General features: G+C 40.7%; 1 protein-coding gene across 2 annotated transcripts in view; it reads right to left on the bottom strand.

Moving 5' to 3' along the window:
- Nucleotides 1–18342, bottom strand: part of tub (TUB bipartite transcription factor) — a 79120-nt gene that overhangs the window by 40001 nt on the left and 20777 nt on the right. Inside the window, exon 1 of one of the 2 annotated variants that reach the window (XM_010890515.4) lies at nucleotides 6618–7279. The exons of the other annotated variant lie outside the window; for it this stretch is intronic. Coding sequence (XP_010888817.1) covers nucleotides 6618–6655 — 38 coding nt within the window. The 5' untranslated portion in view covers nucleotides 6656–7279. Of the gene's footprint in view, nucleotides 1–6617; nucleotides 7280–18342 lie in introns of those variants that run through there. 2 annotated transcript variants of the gene reach the window in all.

Genomic DNA, 18342 nt, shown 5'->3' with positions numbered 1-18342 from the left:
ATATTGAGGGGAGTCCACCAGATTTTAGCTAGCCAAAAATTTATGTTGTGGTAAAAGTAGTAATTTTGTGTTTAGCTGTTGCATAGTCATGTAACCAAAAAATAGTAACAGGTTCTTCATCTAAGAGAAAACGCTTTAAAACAAATGTTACGGTAAAACTAATAATTTCTAGTTTGCATTCTCCTATACTCAAATAGTCATTAACAGGTTTTCATATAACAAATAGATAATATGCATAAAAATCAATTTTCACTAGTAAACAATTGTTATTGACAGATTGTTCCATTGTTCAGTTAATTCATTTGATGTACATCGAAACAGCCTAGGACAAGTGTCATCATGGATGGTTTTGGAAAGGAGCTCAACTCTTCCACTTAAAGCAGGACAGGATTTCACTGGAAAAACAAAAAACAAGTATACAACAGAGCCACAAATAGCTACAGTATAAATGTATGACTGTCAAAGCACAGAGTAAAATAGCACTGATTTTATGTACAAAAATTATATATTACAGGTAGTTAGACCACAAACAAGGACAACAGCATTTAAGGGGATATAAATAATGATTCTAATGGTATACAGAGACCCGTAACATAAAACTCATGCAAATTAGTGTAGTGTAAATGAACAGTGAGAACAAACGACAGACAACCAAAGCTACCGTCAAACATAAAACGTTTATTATAAACACACGGTAAAGGGGTTAGGGAAAAGGGGCTAAGCTAGACCCAAGAAATTAAATAATACAGTCCAAACACCACTAAACTGAACTTGCCTGCCTCGGGAACCGCTTAGCTGACTACTAACCAATACAAAAATACAGCGGGTGGTCTGCTCACTTCTAACTATTGTTTTTAGACTGAACTACAAACAATCACAAAGACTGATATACTGCCATTTTGTTATTTTTAGATGTCTTCAATGAAGATTCCTATTAATAATTTTTCCATTAATGATTTTTCCATAAATGTTATTGCATGAGATATTGCATAATGCTAATGCATAAAGTAACTCAAGCTACTAGAACTCCTAGTACTGCTGTAAATGCTGTCATTGAATGTTGAATGTTAATTCACTCACTTAAGAGAACACTTAAAGGGATAATCCACACAGAACCACATTCTTATAATTTACATTGTTAAATAACAAACATACGTGAGAATAATATATGTTGTGACATTCTTTTTCATTTTGTAGTCATGAAGTGTTAGAGCAATAACAGGATCCAAAGAAAAAATATTGAGTTTTTTTTTTTACAACTTTTACATTTAGTATTGCCATTTGCACTGCATTTGCCTTCATTACACATCTGCACATTCCACTTGTAATATACATATACTTTATACTTGTAAATACTTGTACATTTTCTGCCCTCCATTTGCACTTCTAGTTAAATTCTAACTGCATTTTTTGTACAGTACTACAGTACTGTTCAATGACAATACATTTGAATCTAATCTTGAATCTAATCTAAAGATGATAAAAAAGGCTAAGATAAGTTCTGCCCTTGAGCATCTACAAGAGGAATAGCTGAAAGTATGTTGATAGCCTTTTGCAGCTAACTATAAAACCTAGCTAACTAGAAAGTTTGGATTGGAATTGTCAATGCCAATCCTGCCTGTCGTACAACTATGAAACAGTGAACAAACAATTTTGTACATGTGTTCTTGACTAGTGGCAGTAGACATACAGAGCATCCTACAGTATGTTCAGCCTTATGATATAACAGCTAGCTATATGTATTCAAGGCTAATGGTGCTGCACAGAGATATATGTGTATCTTACTAGCTAGGTAGCTAGCATGCTAATTAGATGGATAGGTTTCCGTACCTGTCAAGGAAAAAGATGGCCAACAGCTTGCTTTTCAGTCCCATATCAGCCTATGTTCCTCCATCGCTTGAAAGTGATGTTTATATCTATTTGATTTGTCTCCAGAGTTCAATCCCAATATCTTTGACACTGGCAACATTACACAACGACCGGACCAAAATAAACGTGAAAATCATCCGGATGATGCTGAATCTGTACTACAACCCTGTTTCCAAAAAAGTTGGGATGCTGTGTAAAATATAAATAACAACAGAACAGGATGCTAATAATTTAAACCCTATATTCAATAGAATATATTCAAAGAGTACAAAGATAATATATCACATGTTGAAACTGAGACATTTTATTGTTTCTTGAAAAATATATGCCCACTTTAAATTTGATGCCAGCAACACTTTTCAAAAATCTTGGGACAGAGGCAACAAAAGACTGGCAAAGTTGTTTAAAAATGCAAAAAAACGTAACCTGATGGAAGATCACAACTAATTAGGTCAACAGGCAACAGGTCAGTAACATGATTGGGTATTAAAAGATGATTCCAGAGAGGATGAGTCTGTCATGGTTAGGTCAGAAGTGAGGATGGAGAGGGGTTCATCACTCTGTGAAAGACTGCAGGGGCAAATAGTGCAACAATGTAGGAATAACGTTTCTCAATGTAAAATCTGGAGAATTCTCTGTATGCAAGGAACAAGGACAAAAACAATGTTGGATGGCTGTGATCTTTGGCCCCTCAGGCGGCACTACATTAAAAATAGACATGATTCTGTGGAAAACACTGCATGGGCTCAGGAACACTTCAGAAAACCGTTTTCTGTGAACACATTTTGTCGTTGCATCCACAAATGCAAGTTAAAACTCTATGATGCAAAGAAGAAACCAGATATAAACAAGATCCAGAAACGCTGCCACCTTCTCTGGGCCCAGGCACATTTCAGATGGACTGAGGCGAAGTGGAAAACTGCCCTGTGATCTGACAAATCTAAATTTGAAATGATTTTTGGGAATCATGGATGCCGTGTCCTCTGGACTAAAGAGGAAAGGGACCATCCGACTTCTTTTAAGAACAAAAATCAAAAGCCAGCACCCGTGATGGTATGGAGTGAATTTGATTACACGGCGTGGGTGACTTGCATATCTTTGAAGGCACCATTAACGCTGAACAATATATTGAGGTTTTGGAGCAACAAATGCTGCCAGACGATGGATTGTTTTCAGGGAAGGCCTTGATTATTTCAGCAAGACAATGCCAAACCACATTCTGCACACATTACAACAGCATGGCTCTGTAGTAAAATAGTATGGGTGCTAAACTGGCCTGCATGCAGTCCAGACCTGTTATTGAAAACATTTGGTGCATTATGAAACGAAAAATACGACAAAGGAGACCCCGAACTGTTGAGCAGCGAAATCTTATATCAAGCAAGAATAGGAATACATTTCTCTTTCAAAACAGCAATTGGTCTCCTCAATTTCCAAAAGCTTACAGAAGATTGTTAAAAGAGGTGATGCAACACTGTGGTAAACATACCTGTGTCCCAACTTTTTTTAAACTGGCATCAAATTCAAACTGGGCATGTCTTTTTCTCAGTTTCAACATTTGATACTATTTTCAATTAAATATAAGGAAAAATGCTTTGCACATTTCATTCTGGTTTTATTTGCATTTCACACAGTGTCCCAACTTGTTTGGAAACAGGGTTGTATATTTCAAATCATATCTTTCCCCAATAACCTTAATTATATAAGTTGCATTACTTTGTGTTTGTATGTTGGAAACATTATATTTCTCAAAATGTTTATGATTATTGGCACCCCTACATTTAGAACTTTGTGCACATTCCCCTTGCCAAGAAAAGTAAAAGTATTTCGGAAAACACATATTTAAGGATCTGAGACCATTTATCCATGCACTCTCCATATTCTTGAGTCCTTGGTCCTTGTGTGTGGATTCCTCTTTTTTGTGGATCTGGAAGAATGCTTTGGATTATTGTCCAGCTGGAACATTGAGCTATCACCCGAGTTTAGCCCCTAGCATAGGCAGACAAATGTTGGTGTAAAAACCACTTGTACTTTAAGTCCATGACACCATGTATCCTAACCTGGGTTCCAGGGCCTTTGCTAGGAAAACAGCCACACAATGTCGCATATCCAGTGTAAGCAAATTACAACCAGATACTTTTAACCATTATTTATTTACTAACATTAGAACATTTTATTTGTGGTGTACATAATCCAAAAGAACTATTATCTATAACTATATTATCTATGAATATGAGTGTATGTACAAATCACAATTTAAAGGGCCTACAATTAACACCTGCTAGATATCGGCACTGGCAGGTAGAACTATTACATGGCGGTGATCACACAGTGAAAGTTATTTTTGGGACAAACAAAATACACTTAAGTCAAATATCAGTGTCTGAATTTATAGCAGAAGAAATATCTACTATTGAGCATTTATGACATTTGAGTTAATAACTTTGCTTTTTCAAACACAAGCAACAATGACTGCATGAATGTGTGCACTGTCTGTAGTCCACTGCAGTGGAGCAGTGAAACATTTATTTCCAGTAAAATATTATATTTATCCCAAAATATTCTTACATGAGTGTTTCTGAGGTATTTACATTGATATGTTTACATTTTTGGTGGTTTTCAACAGCACATACCCTCATTTTGTGGTTAATGGTGTAATGCAGGTGGGGTATTTTTGCTGGTAAAAATTCTGAGTGGATTATTTATCTAACGGCCAGTGGCTAGTGAACAAAAGTTTTGGAAAGTGGTTTAAAAATATAACAGTCAATTGTCTGAATACTTTCAGAATATACTGTGTGACAGTGTAATTATGTTCAGTGAGCCGCTCATAGAACACCTTCTTCACAAATACATACCACAGTGAAATGTAAACAACAACAAAATACCCATTTTGTTCATCTTTAGCAAGAGTGGCAATAATTTGGGGGCACTGTATTATGGTGGTCTGTTTCATATTAGGAAAGTACTAAAAATGGTGTCAGTTCCACTCTAACGTGTAGGTAGGTATTTAAATGTTAGCTAGGAGGAACAATATAGGTAGCTTCCCATGGTTGTGCTGTGTGTGGTGCTCCTTGCAACCAGAACCTATAAATATTTCATGCTCACTACTCTAACTAACCATCCATGAAAGACTGGCAGGGCCCCCGAATCAGCGCAAACACCCGCTTCCCACCTGTTCCCTTTCCCCCATCTCAACCTCCAGCCCTCATGTCAACCTTACAAAGGTTAGTAATGTGACACCAGGACTGGGTCTATGCATATCAGTGTACAGTGCTGTTTTGAAGGGCTCTTCTAAGGTCCCCAAGTAAACTTAATAAAGACACCATGTAATCTTATGTCATCTAATACCTTAAATAAACACCTAGGCCTACAACATAAATACAACACCATCTACACTACTCATTTTATCATTGCAACCTTAAAAAATTAATTTGTAAAAAAATATTTGTGTGCGCTTATATAAGTGTGTGCTTCACAAAATAATTTATCATAAACAATTAATTTGGCATCCAAACTACATTGGACACCGAAAATATTTTCCACGATCACATTTTATTTCCTGAAAATATTTCCTGAAATGAAAAGAGATATTATGAACTACTATTCCTTGTAGCCTCATGTTATAATAACACCCATGTAGGCTTCTTACATGAACAACACTGCCAATCCTGACAATTCAAGTCTGTGTATGATGTCAGAAATGGTATTTGCTTGTGTGTGTGTATTACCTGATGATTAGAAGCAGCAACATAAGTACACAGTTACTTACACCCAGATCTATCACTTATTTTACTGCTCTATCATAAGAGGCCTGCTCTCCTGACGCAATCTCTCAATGAGATCCATGGCAAGCCAGCTCGGTAACTTATAGCAACCAGGAGCCAATAGGAGGAGAGGAAGCAGTGCAACCATGGCAATGGGTATTCTCTTGAAGGCAACAGCAGCAGCAGTAGTAATGACGTTAAGAGCAGGCATACGTCTTTATTTCACCCAGAGAGAAGCTAACTGATCATTAACACTGACATCATTGACCATTCCGGGTAGATTGTGATTCAAGTCTATAACTCAGCAGAGTGTTTTACCAATAGGAGAGAGACATGCAGGGGTCAAACGGCGCGTAACAAATGCTGCTGCAGGTGGTAGCGGAGAAAAACACTGAGGGAAATGAGCCGGGCTTTTTATAGATTCTATTACACCAGTATTAGAGAACATACATGGGAAGAGTATGGGAAGCAAAACCATGGGAAGTGTAAAGGTGACAGAAATTCTCTAAATAGAGTTTTATGACCTGCAGAAGACTGCTGAACAACTCACCAATAGCTTACGCAGCAGAGTGCAATTGAATTATCACATTACCTCAAATATCTTAAAAAGTAATTATTTGTTAGCAACTAATAACCTTTATCTTTACACAGAGTGATAAAATATTTCAAAACCCAAATCCCATCATAACAGAAAAGTCAGTCATTATAAAGTCATAAGAGATATAGTGAGGCTTTCCTCATTTCTGAACTACAAATCCAAAGCATAAGTATTTAGATACATAGCAACACTGGCTACTGAGATAAACCATTTTAAATTCCAAGCATGTATCCTGGTGCTCTCTATCTTAATTCTCTCCATCATCATGGTGCCGGAACATGCATAGCTATTTACACGTGTACGGTACACACACAAACATGCACACACTCCCTTCTGCTCGTCTGTGGAGCCTTGACTAGCACCCAGAAGACGGTTCTGTACTGTACCTGTAGGGAATCCAGTCGGAAGAGTGCTTGGAGCTCATCTCTCTACAACAGACTGCTGCTGTCCTTTGGCTGCTGGGCTAAGGGGGGGCCTGCGACAGCAGTCGAGTGAAACAGAGGGGTCTGGCGACAGTGTTCACGCAAACAACAGATCCCACGCAGCCTGCACATCCTCTGCACAGCCCCCTTTCAAGTCCCCTAGCCTCTCCCTGTCTGTCTGTCCCTGTGTTCCTCAGTCAGTACAGCCTCTGGAGCACAGATCCCAGCTCTGGGGCTTGAGATGAGAAACGGTCCAGGCAGATATGCTCCTCAGTCATGCACACAGAGCAGCACACATAAAACAGCCTCCTTCTCTCCGTCTCCTCACCTTCATGTGCGCGGTCTTTCTGGTACTCGTGCTCTCGCTCTCTATCTCACCCTCCTCTGCTCCCTCTCTTGCTTTTAGCAGCCGTCTACACTCTCTCTTTTTCTCTCGCGCTCTCTTTTCCCTCTCTGATTATTGCACTGTGCCTTTCTCACCATCTCTCTGTGAGCATCCGTTAGGACAGGATTGAGCGCCAAGCCTAGAGGCAGAATAAACAGGTAAAGTCTTTCTGTTTTAATGTTTCAGCCATAGCGTTCTCAGCCAGTCTTTCCTCCCCCACACACGCATGCACATAACTGATAGATGCATGCAAAGGCAAAATTCAGATGTGTTTTCTGAGCCATGATTTATTCATTCTGAGAGTGAAGGTCATTAACATATGACTGTGCAGCGTAGTAGCGCTAATAGTCTCTCTTTTAAACATGCTCCGGATAAACAAAGACGCACTGTCTGCCTATGATAATGACTGCCTCAGTCTCCCTCTCTCCCTCACAAACACATCTGCTACACCCCCCCCCCCCCCCCCCCCCGGTGTTTTCAATAAATCAGAAAAGGCAAATAAGAATAGAATGTTGTATACAAATTTGTAATCTCTCTCTCATCCATGTACTGTATTTTCACTATAACATCCCCAAGTGTTTAAACTGTATTTCTTCATGGGGATGTTATGCTCCTCCCTCATTTCTCTCACTGTCACACTCGGTCACTTTTAGTGATCATTCAGTGAACCAAGCCACTCTAACATTTAGCACTGTTGACAGACCTTTTGTTGAACCTCAATGTACATTCATAAATGCACACACACACAACATTTTAGGGATGTGGCGCAGTGCTGAGCAATGTGCAAGGCTTGAGCAAAGTATGCATGTCTTTTTGCTGTCAGTGGTGCTGATAAGACTGTTCTTTTGATTATAATGGCCTCTCAGGTGGCACAGAGGTCTAAGATGCTTTCATATCTCCAGGTTTATCACCACAGAATAGGTGCCAGGCTTGACATTGCCGCTGGCTGACATTTGGCTGGGAAGCCCCATTGGTAATGCAAATTGGCCAGCATCTGGTTGGATGAGCAGTGTGGAAAAAAAGAATGACTTGGCGGAGAGGCCAAGGAAGAAGGCTTACAGTGATCTTCAAGTCTCTCAAATCAGTTGGGAGTTGTGATTAGACACAGGAAGTAGATACAATAAAAAAAAAATAGTAAAAAAGTATAAATACTTAAAAAATGTAATTGGAGTTCTGTAAATAAACATATCAAAGGCAATGTAGGCAGTATTGGGGGCTCTCCAGCATCTTTTCAATTATTTATTGCATGCGTCAAAGACAAGAAGGACTGATCCGTAGGGACGGCTCACTGGTAGAATTGGGAATTAGAATTGACAACACACATACCCAGGCTTATGCAGAAATATTACAGTCATGGTAACACATATTCTGTGAAATAAGAAGATCCAAAGGAACCTGGGCCCTTGGGGAGTAAGGTCCAAAATTATCACATACTATTTCAGAATGTCAAGCAGGCCTTCTCATGTTGTATACTGCCATTCCACACTATCTGATCTACTGAGGGCTAGGCTGCTAATAGAAGGTGCCTTTGCCTCCACATTCTCGCACCTCTCGTCTGTATCTTAATAGTCACTCTGCACTACCATCCTGTACTTCAACAGTAAACATAGACTAAGCCATCCATATCACAGTGATCCAAGATGTTTCTAAATACACGTCAGTATAGTAGGTCTTCACTGTCGTAGCAAGCCCTGCCATTTGTAACATCAGTCCACGACACAATGAGTGGTGTATAAGTGTGACAGGCAGAGAGACGGACAGACACTCGTCTCCTCAAAGCAGTTGTAAGCACAGCAGGTGGGTAAATATTTGATGCCAGAGAGGGAGCCTTTGAAGTCAGGGCTGCTCTGGTCAGGTGTGAGATGGGAGAGCAGGGACCCCTTTAGATCCCTTTCAGTTGGTTACACTGTAAACCACCATATGGGTTTTACACTCATCCACTGCAACCACTGAACATTTTATGCAATCACATCTCGCAAAGGCCAGGAGATGAGTGTTGTTCGCTGAAAGCCCCACCTTCTAGGTGACATGCCAGTCAGACTTCCAGTGCTCTGATTCTCTTCATTATTCATGGCATTGGGCAGTACGAGTCACCTTTTGACCAAGCATGGAGAACCAGGTTAAGTGTCAACTTGGCAGCAACTTAACTGTATAGTTCGGCAAAGTACCTTTACAGGCGTTGGGTGAACATTTTGGTTTACTTTTCTTCTGTTTGTTAACAACTAACTAGTTGTTAGTAAGATGGTTCGCAAACACAAAGCAACAAAGGCTACTACTAAGCCAGGTTTTAAACTCAGACCATGCCCTATGGCACACAGGTTCACCCTTTCCACGACCGGTCTGCTTGTTTTTTCTGCCTTGGCTTGGTCATGCTATCGCTGTCCTTACAATCCATCAGACTGTAGGTGTAAAGGTTAAAACAGAGAAGAGAATGCTGCCTCATGTCATATAATCCATCAGAATGTAGGTGTAAAGGTTAAAACAGAGAAGAGAATGCTGCCACATGTCATACAATCCATCAGACTGTAGATGTAAAGGTTAAAACAGAGAAGAGAATGCTGCCTCAATGTCATACACTCCATCAGACTGTAGGTGTAAAGGTTAAAACAGAGAAGAGAATGCTGCCTCAATGTCATACACTCCATCAGACTGTAGGTGTAAAGGTTAAAACAGAGAAGAGAATGCTGCCTCATGTCATACAATCCATCAGACTGTAGATGTAAAGGTTAAAACAGAGAAGAGAATGCTGCCTCAATGTCATACAATCCATCAGACTGTAGGTGTAAAGGTTAAAACAGAGAAGAGAATGCTGCCTCATGTCATACAATCCACCAGACTGTAGGTATAAAGGTTAAAACAGAGAAGAGAATGCTGTCTCATGTGATACAATCCATTAGACTGTAGGTGTAAAGGTTAAAACAGAGAAGAGAATGCTGCCTCATGTCATACAATCCATCAGACTGTAGGTATAAAGGTTAAAACAGAGAAGAGAATGCTGCCTCATGTCATACAATCCACCAGACTGTAGATGTAAAGGTTAAAATAGAGAAGAGAATGCTGCCTCAATGTCATACAATCTATCAGACTGTAGGTATAAAGGTTAAAACAGAGAAAAGAATGCTTCCATATGTCATTTTTATTATGATAATCCCCTTGTCTAAAACCTGCTCATGTGTCACAGTCACCAGAAGGTACACCCTGTTGTCCTGTTAAAGAGTAAATCCATAATTTGGAGAAAGAAAATGTAGATGGTACCCTGATTAACTACACTATTCAGTGCTGGTCATATCCTAGTGATGCTGATGAAAGAGGTAAGTAAGTATCTAAATCACCAACAGTATGCAACCAAAACTATGGAAGACGGAAACAAGCAAAGAGATAATTAGTTCATAATTAGACAGTAAGCTCTCCTTTGAAATATGGTGCTTGAATGTTTTGAATACCTACACAAGCTGTTTGTTTCTGAGTGCCATACAAGCCGTGGTTGGGGGTTTCTATTGACCGGTGCAAATTGGCCCGACAAGGTTAGATTTCTGGCTAGGGATGTTCTGTGCAGCTCAATCGGTAGAAGATGGAGCTTTCATGTCCAGGGTTGTAGGTTTGATTCCCACTGGCAACAGGTATAACGTCTGCACTCATAAGTGTAAACTGCTCTGGATAAGAGAATCTGCAAAATGACTTAGATGTAATGTAAATGTGGCCTGGTGAGGGTTGCCTTGACATCGAAAATACTAAATGGGGAAAACCACCTGAAAGGTGTTTACTGGTTTCATTGCCATATTCGTACTAATGGTTCTCTTCAGTGCAACGAGTTCACTGGTTTTGTTTCTGAATTCATAGTAAGGATTTCTTATTATTTCCAGAGTCTCCTCAAAGCAGTTGTAAGCACAGCAGGTGGGTAAATATTTGATGCCAGAGAGGGAGCCTTTGAAGTCAGGGCTGCTCTGGTCAGGTGTGAGATGGGAGAGCAGGGACCCCTTTAGATCCCTTTCAGTTGGTTACACTGTAAACCACCATATGGGTTTTACACTCATCCACTGCAACCACTGAACATTTTATGCAATCACATCTCGCAAAGGCCAGGAGATGAGTGTTGTTCGCTGAAAGCCCCACCTTCTAGGTGACATGCCAGTCAGACTTCCAGTGCTCTGATTCTCTTCATTATTCATGGCATTGGGCAGTACGAGTCACCTTTTGACCAAGCATGGAGAACCAGGTTAAGTGTCAACTTGGCAGCAACTTAACTGTATAGTTCGGCAAAGTACCTTTACAGGCGTTGGGTGAACATTTTGGTTTACTTTTCTTCTGTTTGTTAACAACTAACTAGTTGTTAGTAAGATGGTTCGCAAACACAAAGCAACAAAGGCTACTACTAAGCCAGGTTTTAAACTCAGACCATGCCCTATGGCACACAGGTTCACCCTTTCCACGACCGGTCTGCTTGTTTTTTCTGCCTTGGCTTGGTCATGCTATCGCTGTCCTTACAATCCATCAGACTGTAGGTGTAAAGGTTAAAACAGAGAAGAGAATGCTGCCTCATGTCATATAATCCATCAGAATGTAGGTGTAAAGGTTAAAACAGAGAAGAGAATGCTGCCACATGTCATACAATCCATCAGACTGTAGATGTAAAGGTTAAAACAGAGAAGAGAATGCTGCCTCAATGTCATACACTCCATCAGACTGTAGGTGTAAAGGTTAAAACAGAGAAGAGAATGCTGCCTCAATGTCATACACTCCATCAGACTGTAGGTGTAAAGGTTAAAACAGAGAAGAGAATGCTGCCTCATGTCATACAATCCATCAGACTGTAGATGTAAAGGTTAAAACAGAGAAGAGAATGCTGCCTCAATGTCATACAATCCATCAGACTGTAGGTGTAAAGGTTAAAACAGAGAAGAGAATGCTGCCTCATGTCATACAATCCACCAGACTGTAGGTATAAAGGTTAAAACAGAGAAGAGAATGCTGTCTCATGTGATACAATCCATTAGACTGTAGGTGTAAAGGTTAAAACAGAGAAGAGAATGCTGCCTCATGTCATACAATCCATCAGACTGTAGGTATAAAGGTTAAAACAGAGAAGAGAATGCTGCCTCATGTCATACAATCCACCAGACTGTAGATGTAAAGGTTAAAATAGAGAAGAGAATGCTGCCTCAATGTCATACAATCTATCAGACTGTAGGTATAAAGGTTAAAACAGAGAAAAGAATGCTTCCATATGTCATTTTTATTATGATAATCCCCTTGTCTAAAACCTGCTCATGTGTCACAGTCACCAGAAGGTACACCCTGTTGTCCTGTTAAAGAGTAAATCCATAATTTGGAGAAAGAAAATGTAGATGGTACCCTGATTAACTACACTATTCAGTGCTGGTCATATCCTAGTGATGCTGATGAAAGAGGTAAGTAAGTATCTAAATCACCAACAGTATGCAACCAAAACTATGGAAGACGGAAACAAGCAAAGAGATAATTAGTTCATAATTAGACAGTAAGCTCTCCTTTGAAATATGGTGCTTGAATGTTTTGAATACCTACACAAGCTGTTTGTTTCTGAGTGCCATACAAGCCGTGGTTGGGGGTTTCTATTGACCGGTGCAAATTGGCCCGACAAGGTTAGATTTCTGGCTAGGGATGTTCTGTGCAGCTCAATCGGTAGAAGATGGAGCTTTCATGTCCAGGGTTGTAGGTTTGATTCCCACTGGCAACAGGTATAACGTCTGCACTCATAAGTGTAAACTGCTCTGGATAAGAGAATCTGCAAAATGACTTAGATGTAATGTAAATGTGGCCTGGTGAGGGTTGCCTTGACATCGAAAATACTAAATGGGGAAAACCACCTGAAAGGTGTTTACTGGTTTCATTGCCATATTCGTACTAATGGTTCTCTTCAGTGCAACGAGTTCACTGGTTTTGTTTCTGAATTCATAGTAAGGATTTCTTATTATTTCCAGAGCTGACTCAGCCTTCTATGTACACATAGTACAATTTAAGGCATTGGTTTAACTTCTGATTGCATATGGTGCTGGTCTTTCTAAAGAAACATGTACATTTGATTGTTCACACACTTAAGGAACAGGGACATCCTGTTGTCTGTGGAAAAGACAAACTTGTTGCAGTGGTGCTGTGCCCTTCTGATTGCCGCAACTATCAGCACATATTAGCCATGTTGCCAGGGAAACACCGCAAGGGCACTTCTCCCATCCACCAGGCAATGCTCTGCCCTCTTAGGTGATGGGGTTGGCTGTTTACTGCAACCAATGGTGCCCATATGTTGTGCTGCCCAGACAACAGCGACATGGGAGTACAGGCATGTGTCCTCTGCCCTTTTAGGTATGATTACCATGGGTGGCCTATCAGTCGTGGGGGTTGTTTGGCAAGGACAATGTAGAGCTTTACGCATTGAAAGAAAACATGCATTGTCAACTCGATTTCTTGATGGGGAATCAGTTCGATCCGTTGGGAACCAATATGCTGGCACAGCAGTGGCTTCGGACACACCTTTAAGCACTCCCACCAAGTGATCTGATTCAATCTACGTGGAACATGGTGCACGCAGAGGTTTTGTTATTCAGTTTCCAACTCCAGTCCTAGAATACCCCCAACAGTACACATTTTTATTGAAGCCCTGAAGAAGCACACCTGATTCCACTTGTCAACTACATATCAGGCCCATAATTATTAGAATTTAGTATGTTTGTCCGGGGCTACAACATAAATGTGTGCTGCTAGCTGTAATCAAGAACTGAAATTGGGAACCACTACACTGATGCTTTGAACACTATGCCTCCTGTTTCGCCAAGGAAAACATGGTTTGGTTTGCAATATAATCCACCTGGTATGAGTGTATCCCTGCCAGCTGCAGCTTTGACAAAGACCTGTTGTCTCAGGCGCCATGACAGCTGGACAATCATGAACAAAGAGTTGGAATCCCTGAAAGGTCCTACCTGTTGGAGAAGGGCTTACCATCAAATGCTCTTGCTACTATTTAACTGGCAAGTCTTTTTGTGTACAAGTAGAATTGTTGCATCCCAGAGCACAGGGGGGCCATGACTTGTTCAAGCAGTATGTCTAAGGCTGCATAACCATGTGCTCTAGGTGTAACATTCTAAGCTGCTGCCATTAGTATACATACATTATAGCACTCAAGTTAATTTTATAATCCATGGAATTTCAATTGATTTTTCCACACCAACCAGCCAACCTTTATAATCACCCATAGAATTAGGACCCCAGATATAAAATAATAAAAACTTAAAGTGCAACTTGCTGTTAAAAGGCCCAAGGTGGTCCAGCATTGTAATTTGTGTACTGTACTGCTGTGGAATGGTTTCGAATCCAGTCCACTGCTCTTTCAGCAAAAACCTTCCTCTATTGTTTACCACTTTCTTGTCCAATTAAGTAAAAAATGCCTGAAAAAAGTAATATTGCTAGATGTGATGTACCTCAGATTACCATGACATATAGCAAATGAGAAAGACAGAAACTGCATGCTCTTCAATGGCAGTGTTTAAATAGTGTATGCACTACATGCGTGTGTATGCAGATACTACCGGAAAAAATAGACAGATGGGACAACACATATGGGTTGACTGAGTGAATACCGGAGACTAACGCTGAAGATTTTGGTGGCAGTTGCAAAAATTACAACAAAAACTTTAGTGTTCCACGTGAACAGCAGTTGAACATGGGTCAGTGGATCCTAACAGATGGGTGAATCACCTTCACTCTAGAAGGGTCACGACTACCAAATTTTTGTATATTGAAATGACACTTTAAACATTCTACTTTTCAAACTCTAACTCTGTTGTGGACAGAATTTACGATGGTATATTAGATGAGGAGAATTTGTCAAAGCCAGACAAAGTAAACAAATGCATTTTTTTTTTTTAGCATAAGAACCACAGAGTGGCCTCAAGGCCCTATGTGCAGAAAAGGATAAGGCGAGTTTGTGTGCGTGTGTGTGCACGTGTGTGTATGTATGTGTGTGCGGTGTGTCTCAGTGTTTGTGAGTGTGTGTCATCAACAGGAAGTGAATTGCAGTGTTTGCTGCTAGCAAGTATTGATTTCAGCAGCACTATTAGAAAGGGACATTCAAATCTCATTCACACTATTATGCACAGCACTCACAGGAAGAGGCACCGAGGCAAGCACACGCACACATTATCATAACACAAAGCTTCTACTGTGTGACAGAAATGTCTGAACTTTTCACAGAAAAAGACTTGTGCATCTTGAATTGATATTTCAAAAAGACCTGTTCTCCACGTGTCATCTGAGAGAAGCCTGTCAGTCAGAGGGTACATATAAGATCTACAAGGTTTATGGGCATCCTTGGTAAAGATTAGCAAAAAATCTAATAAATCATACAAACACTGAGTTATTCTGAAATTTTAACAAAAGGGAAAATTATTTCATACTAATACAATAGCTAAAAAAAGGAGAACTTACAGATGTGTTTTGTTTATTTGCATTATTAAGGTAAACTGAAACCTGCATTTAAAATTACTGCTAAGGTTCAGAAAATTGTGAGTCATGTAAAACGGAAAAAACATTTTAGTAACGGGGGAAGTAAAAAAATATATGTTATTGGTCTTTCATTAGCATAAGATTAATGTACATGCTATCAATGAACATGCAAAAACCTCAGGATGAAACCAGTTGTGGGAACAAAACCAAAAGGCAGAAAACAAGACCATAATTTGGAACGGGAAAACAACCATAGTAATCCTGTTTGGGAATAGTACCTTCATCAAGTATCCAGACCCCTTCACTGTCTCCACATTGTGTTACTGCCTTAATTTATAATTGATTACATAGATTTTTGCCATCAATCTACACACAATACAGAACATAGACAAAGCCTATATATATATATATATATATATATATATATATATATATATATATATATATATGTAATTATTCAGAACCCTTCACTGAGTAGTTTGTTTGAAGAACCTTTGGCAGTGATTACAGCCTTAAATGTTTTGGGGTATGACGCTACAAGCTTGGCACACCTGTATTTGGGCAGTTTGTCCCATTTCTCGCTGCAGATCCTTTCAAGATCTGTCAGTTTGGATGGGGAATCTCACTGCACAGGGATTTTCAGTACTCTCCAGAGATGATCAACTGGGTTCAATTCTGGGCTCTGACTGGGCCACTGTTACACATGCAGGGACCCTGTATGTGCGTTTGTGTTTTTCCCCTCCTGCCGTTTCCCCAGGTGTCCTTTATGTTCCTGATTGTGCTTGTTGGTGTTTCCTACTTGGCAGGCATGAGTGAATCGCCTGACTGCTGAGGTGGACCAATCAGTGGACACTCCTCCTAATTGCACCACCTGTTCTTTTTTTCCTGTACCCAATCACATCACATACCCTCTGGTTTAAAAACCCAGTTGGTTCTCCCAGAGAGACTCTTTTGCTTTATCCCACATGGACATAGACACTCTGGAGATACAGACCTTTATTTGATAGACAGACACTTTGTTCATTCATAAATCAGTTAGCACATACATCTCACTTTGTCCTGTTTCATGCGAGTATTTATTGCTATGGTGTTTTGTTTGGTGTTGTCTAGTCAATTGTTTGCCGTTTAATGTTTAGTCCTTATTCAACCGGTGTGTTTTGTTTGTCCCTGTGTCCCTGGGAAAAGTCGCCCTTGGGCATACACAACCTGTAAGAACATTTTGTCTAAAAACACTAGTTAGAACTGAGCGGACCACCCACTGTATTTTTATGTTGGTTAGTAATCAGCTGAGTGGTTCTTAAGGCAGGCAAGTTCAGTTTAGTGGTGTTTGGACTATATTACTTCATTTCTTGGGTCCAGCTCAGCCCCTTTTCCCTAACCCCTTTACCGTGTGTTTATAATAAACGTGTTATGTTTAACGGTAGCTTTGGTTGTCATTTGTTCGCACTGTTCTACACTACACCACTTTGCATGAGTTTACAGGTCTCTGTACAATCCACCCTAGACTGCGAGAGCCGCAGGGTTTGTAACATAACGTAGGGGCTCATCTGGGATGTCTTATTGATACCCATGCCACTCATGCACCTTGGTTTAAGTGTCTAGCTCAGTGTTGAACTGTGCAGCTGTGATTGTGTGATCGGCTGGTGTAGTGTTTGGTATTTGTTGGCGTGTGTTGCTGGCTAACGATGGCTACTTTTGATTAGGATGCCATTTTGAATAACCCCACGTGGGAGGATTTTGATAGATGCCGTAAAATGGATTTACTGACTTTGGCTGACCATTTTTCTTTAACCATACTGAAGAGTTTAGCGGAGGTCAGAACTTGTTAGATGTTTTTTTTTGTTGGAGGAGCAGGTGCTTGTGTTGCCGCTGCCTGAGCCTGCTGCTCCTGTTCGGGATGTGGCTGCTGCTCCTGTAAGCCCGTCCATGTCTGAGGACGAGGGCGAGGCCAAGGCTCCAGCCACACTGCCCCATTTTGACCCACGCTCCCCGCTGTCAGACAGTGACTCCAGAAGGGATATCCGTTCGACATGGCTCCAAGCGGAGGTGGAAGAGTGAGCACAGATCAGGCGAGAGACTCTCCAGTTGGAGTTGCGTAAACTCGAGGTAGAACGGGAGTCGCGTAAACTCGAGGTAGAACGGGAGTCGCGTAAACTCGAGGTAGAACGGGAGTCGCGTAAACTCGAGGTAGAACGGGAGTCGCGTAAACTCGAGGTAGAACGGGAGTCGTGTAAACTCGAGGTAGAACGGGAGTCGCGTAAACTTGATCAAGAACTGGAGCTGCGTAAGCTGGAACTGGAGGCAGCGATAGCAAGGTTAGCCTCTGCTCGTGCTGTGCCTGCCAGTGAGCCATCCTCACCAGCGGGGTCTTGATTTTTTTCCCTATCAGATAACAATGCGTCTCAGCGTCTGGTTAGGATCCTTAGAGATACTGGTGCGGTGCAGTGATTCATTCTATCTAACGTGTTGCCCTTCTCCGAAAATACATACTGTGGATCCAGTGTGTTACTCCAGGGAATTGAAATGGGAATTGACCCAGTGCCATTGCACTTTGTGAACGTACACTCTGAGCTAGTCAGTGGATTTTTCAGAGTTGAAAAACGTCCTATGTTGCCATTAAAAGCGGTGACGTTTGTAAAAGGTGACGTTTGTAAAAGAGGTGGAACGGTAATACCAGTATTAGAGATGTTGGATAAAAGTGACCAGTCTCTTTCAGAGGAGCTAGCACAGAGTTATCCACAGGTGTTCCGCGCTTATGCCATCACACGTGTTCAGGCACGATGAATAGGTGACTTGATAGAATTGTCGAACACTATTCTGTCTAGAGAG

Source organism: Esox lucius, chromosome 2 (genome assembly GCF_011004845.1).
Source record: "Esox lucius isolate fEsoLuc1 chromosome 2, fEsoLuc1.pri, whole genome shotgun sequence".
In the NCBI taxonomy this organism is placed as follows: domain Eukaryota; kingdom Metazoa; phylum Chordata; class Actinopteri; order Esociformes; family Esocidae; genus Esox; species Esox lucius.
This window is presented reverse-complemented; position numbering and strand designations above follow the sequence as displayed.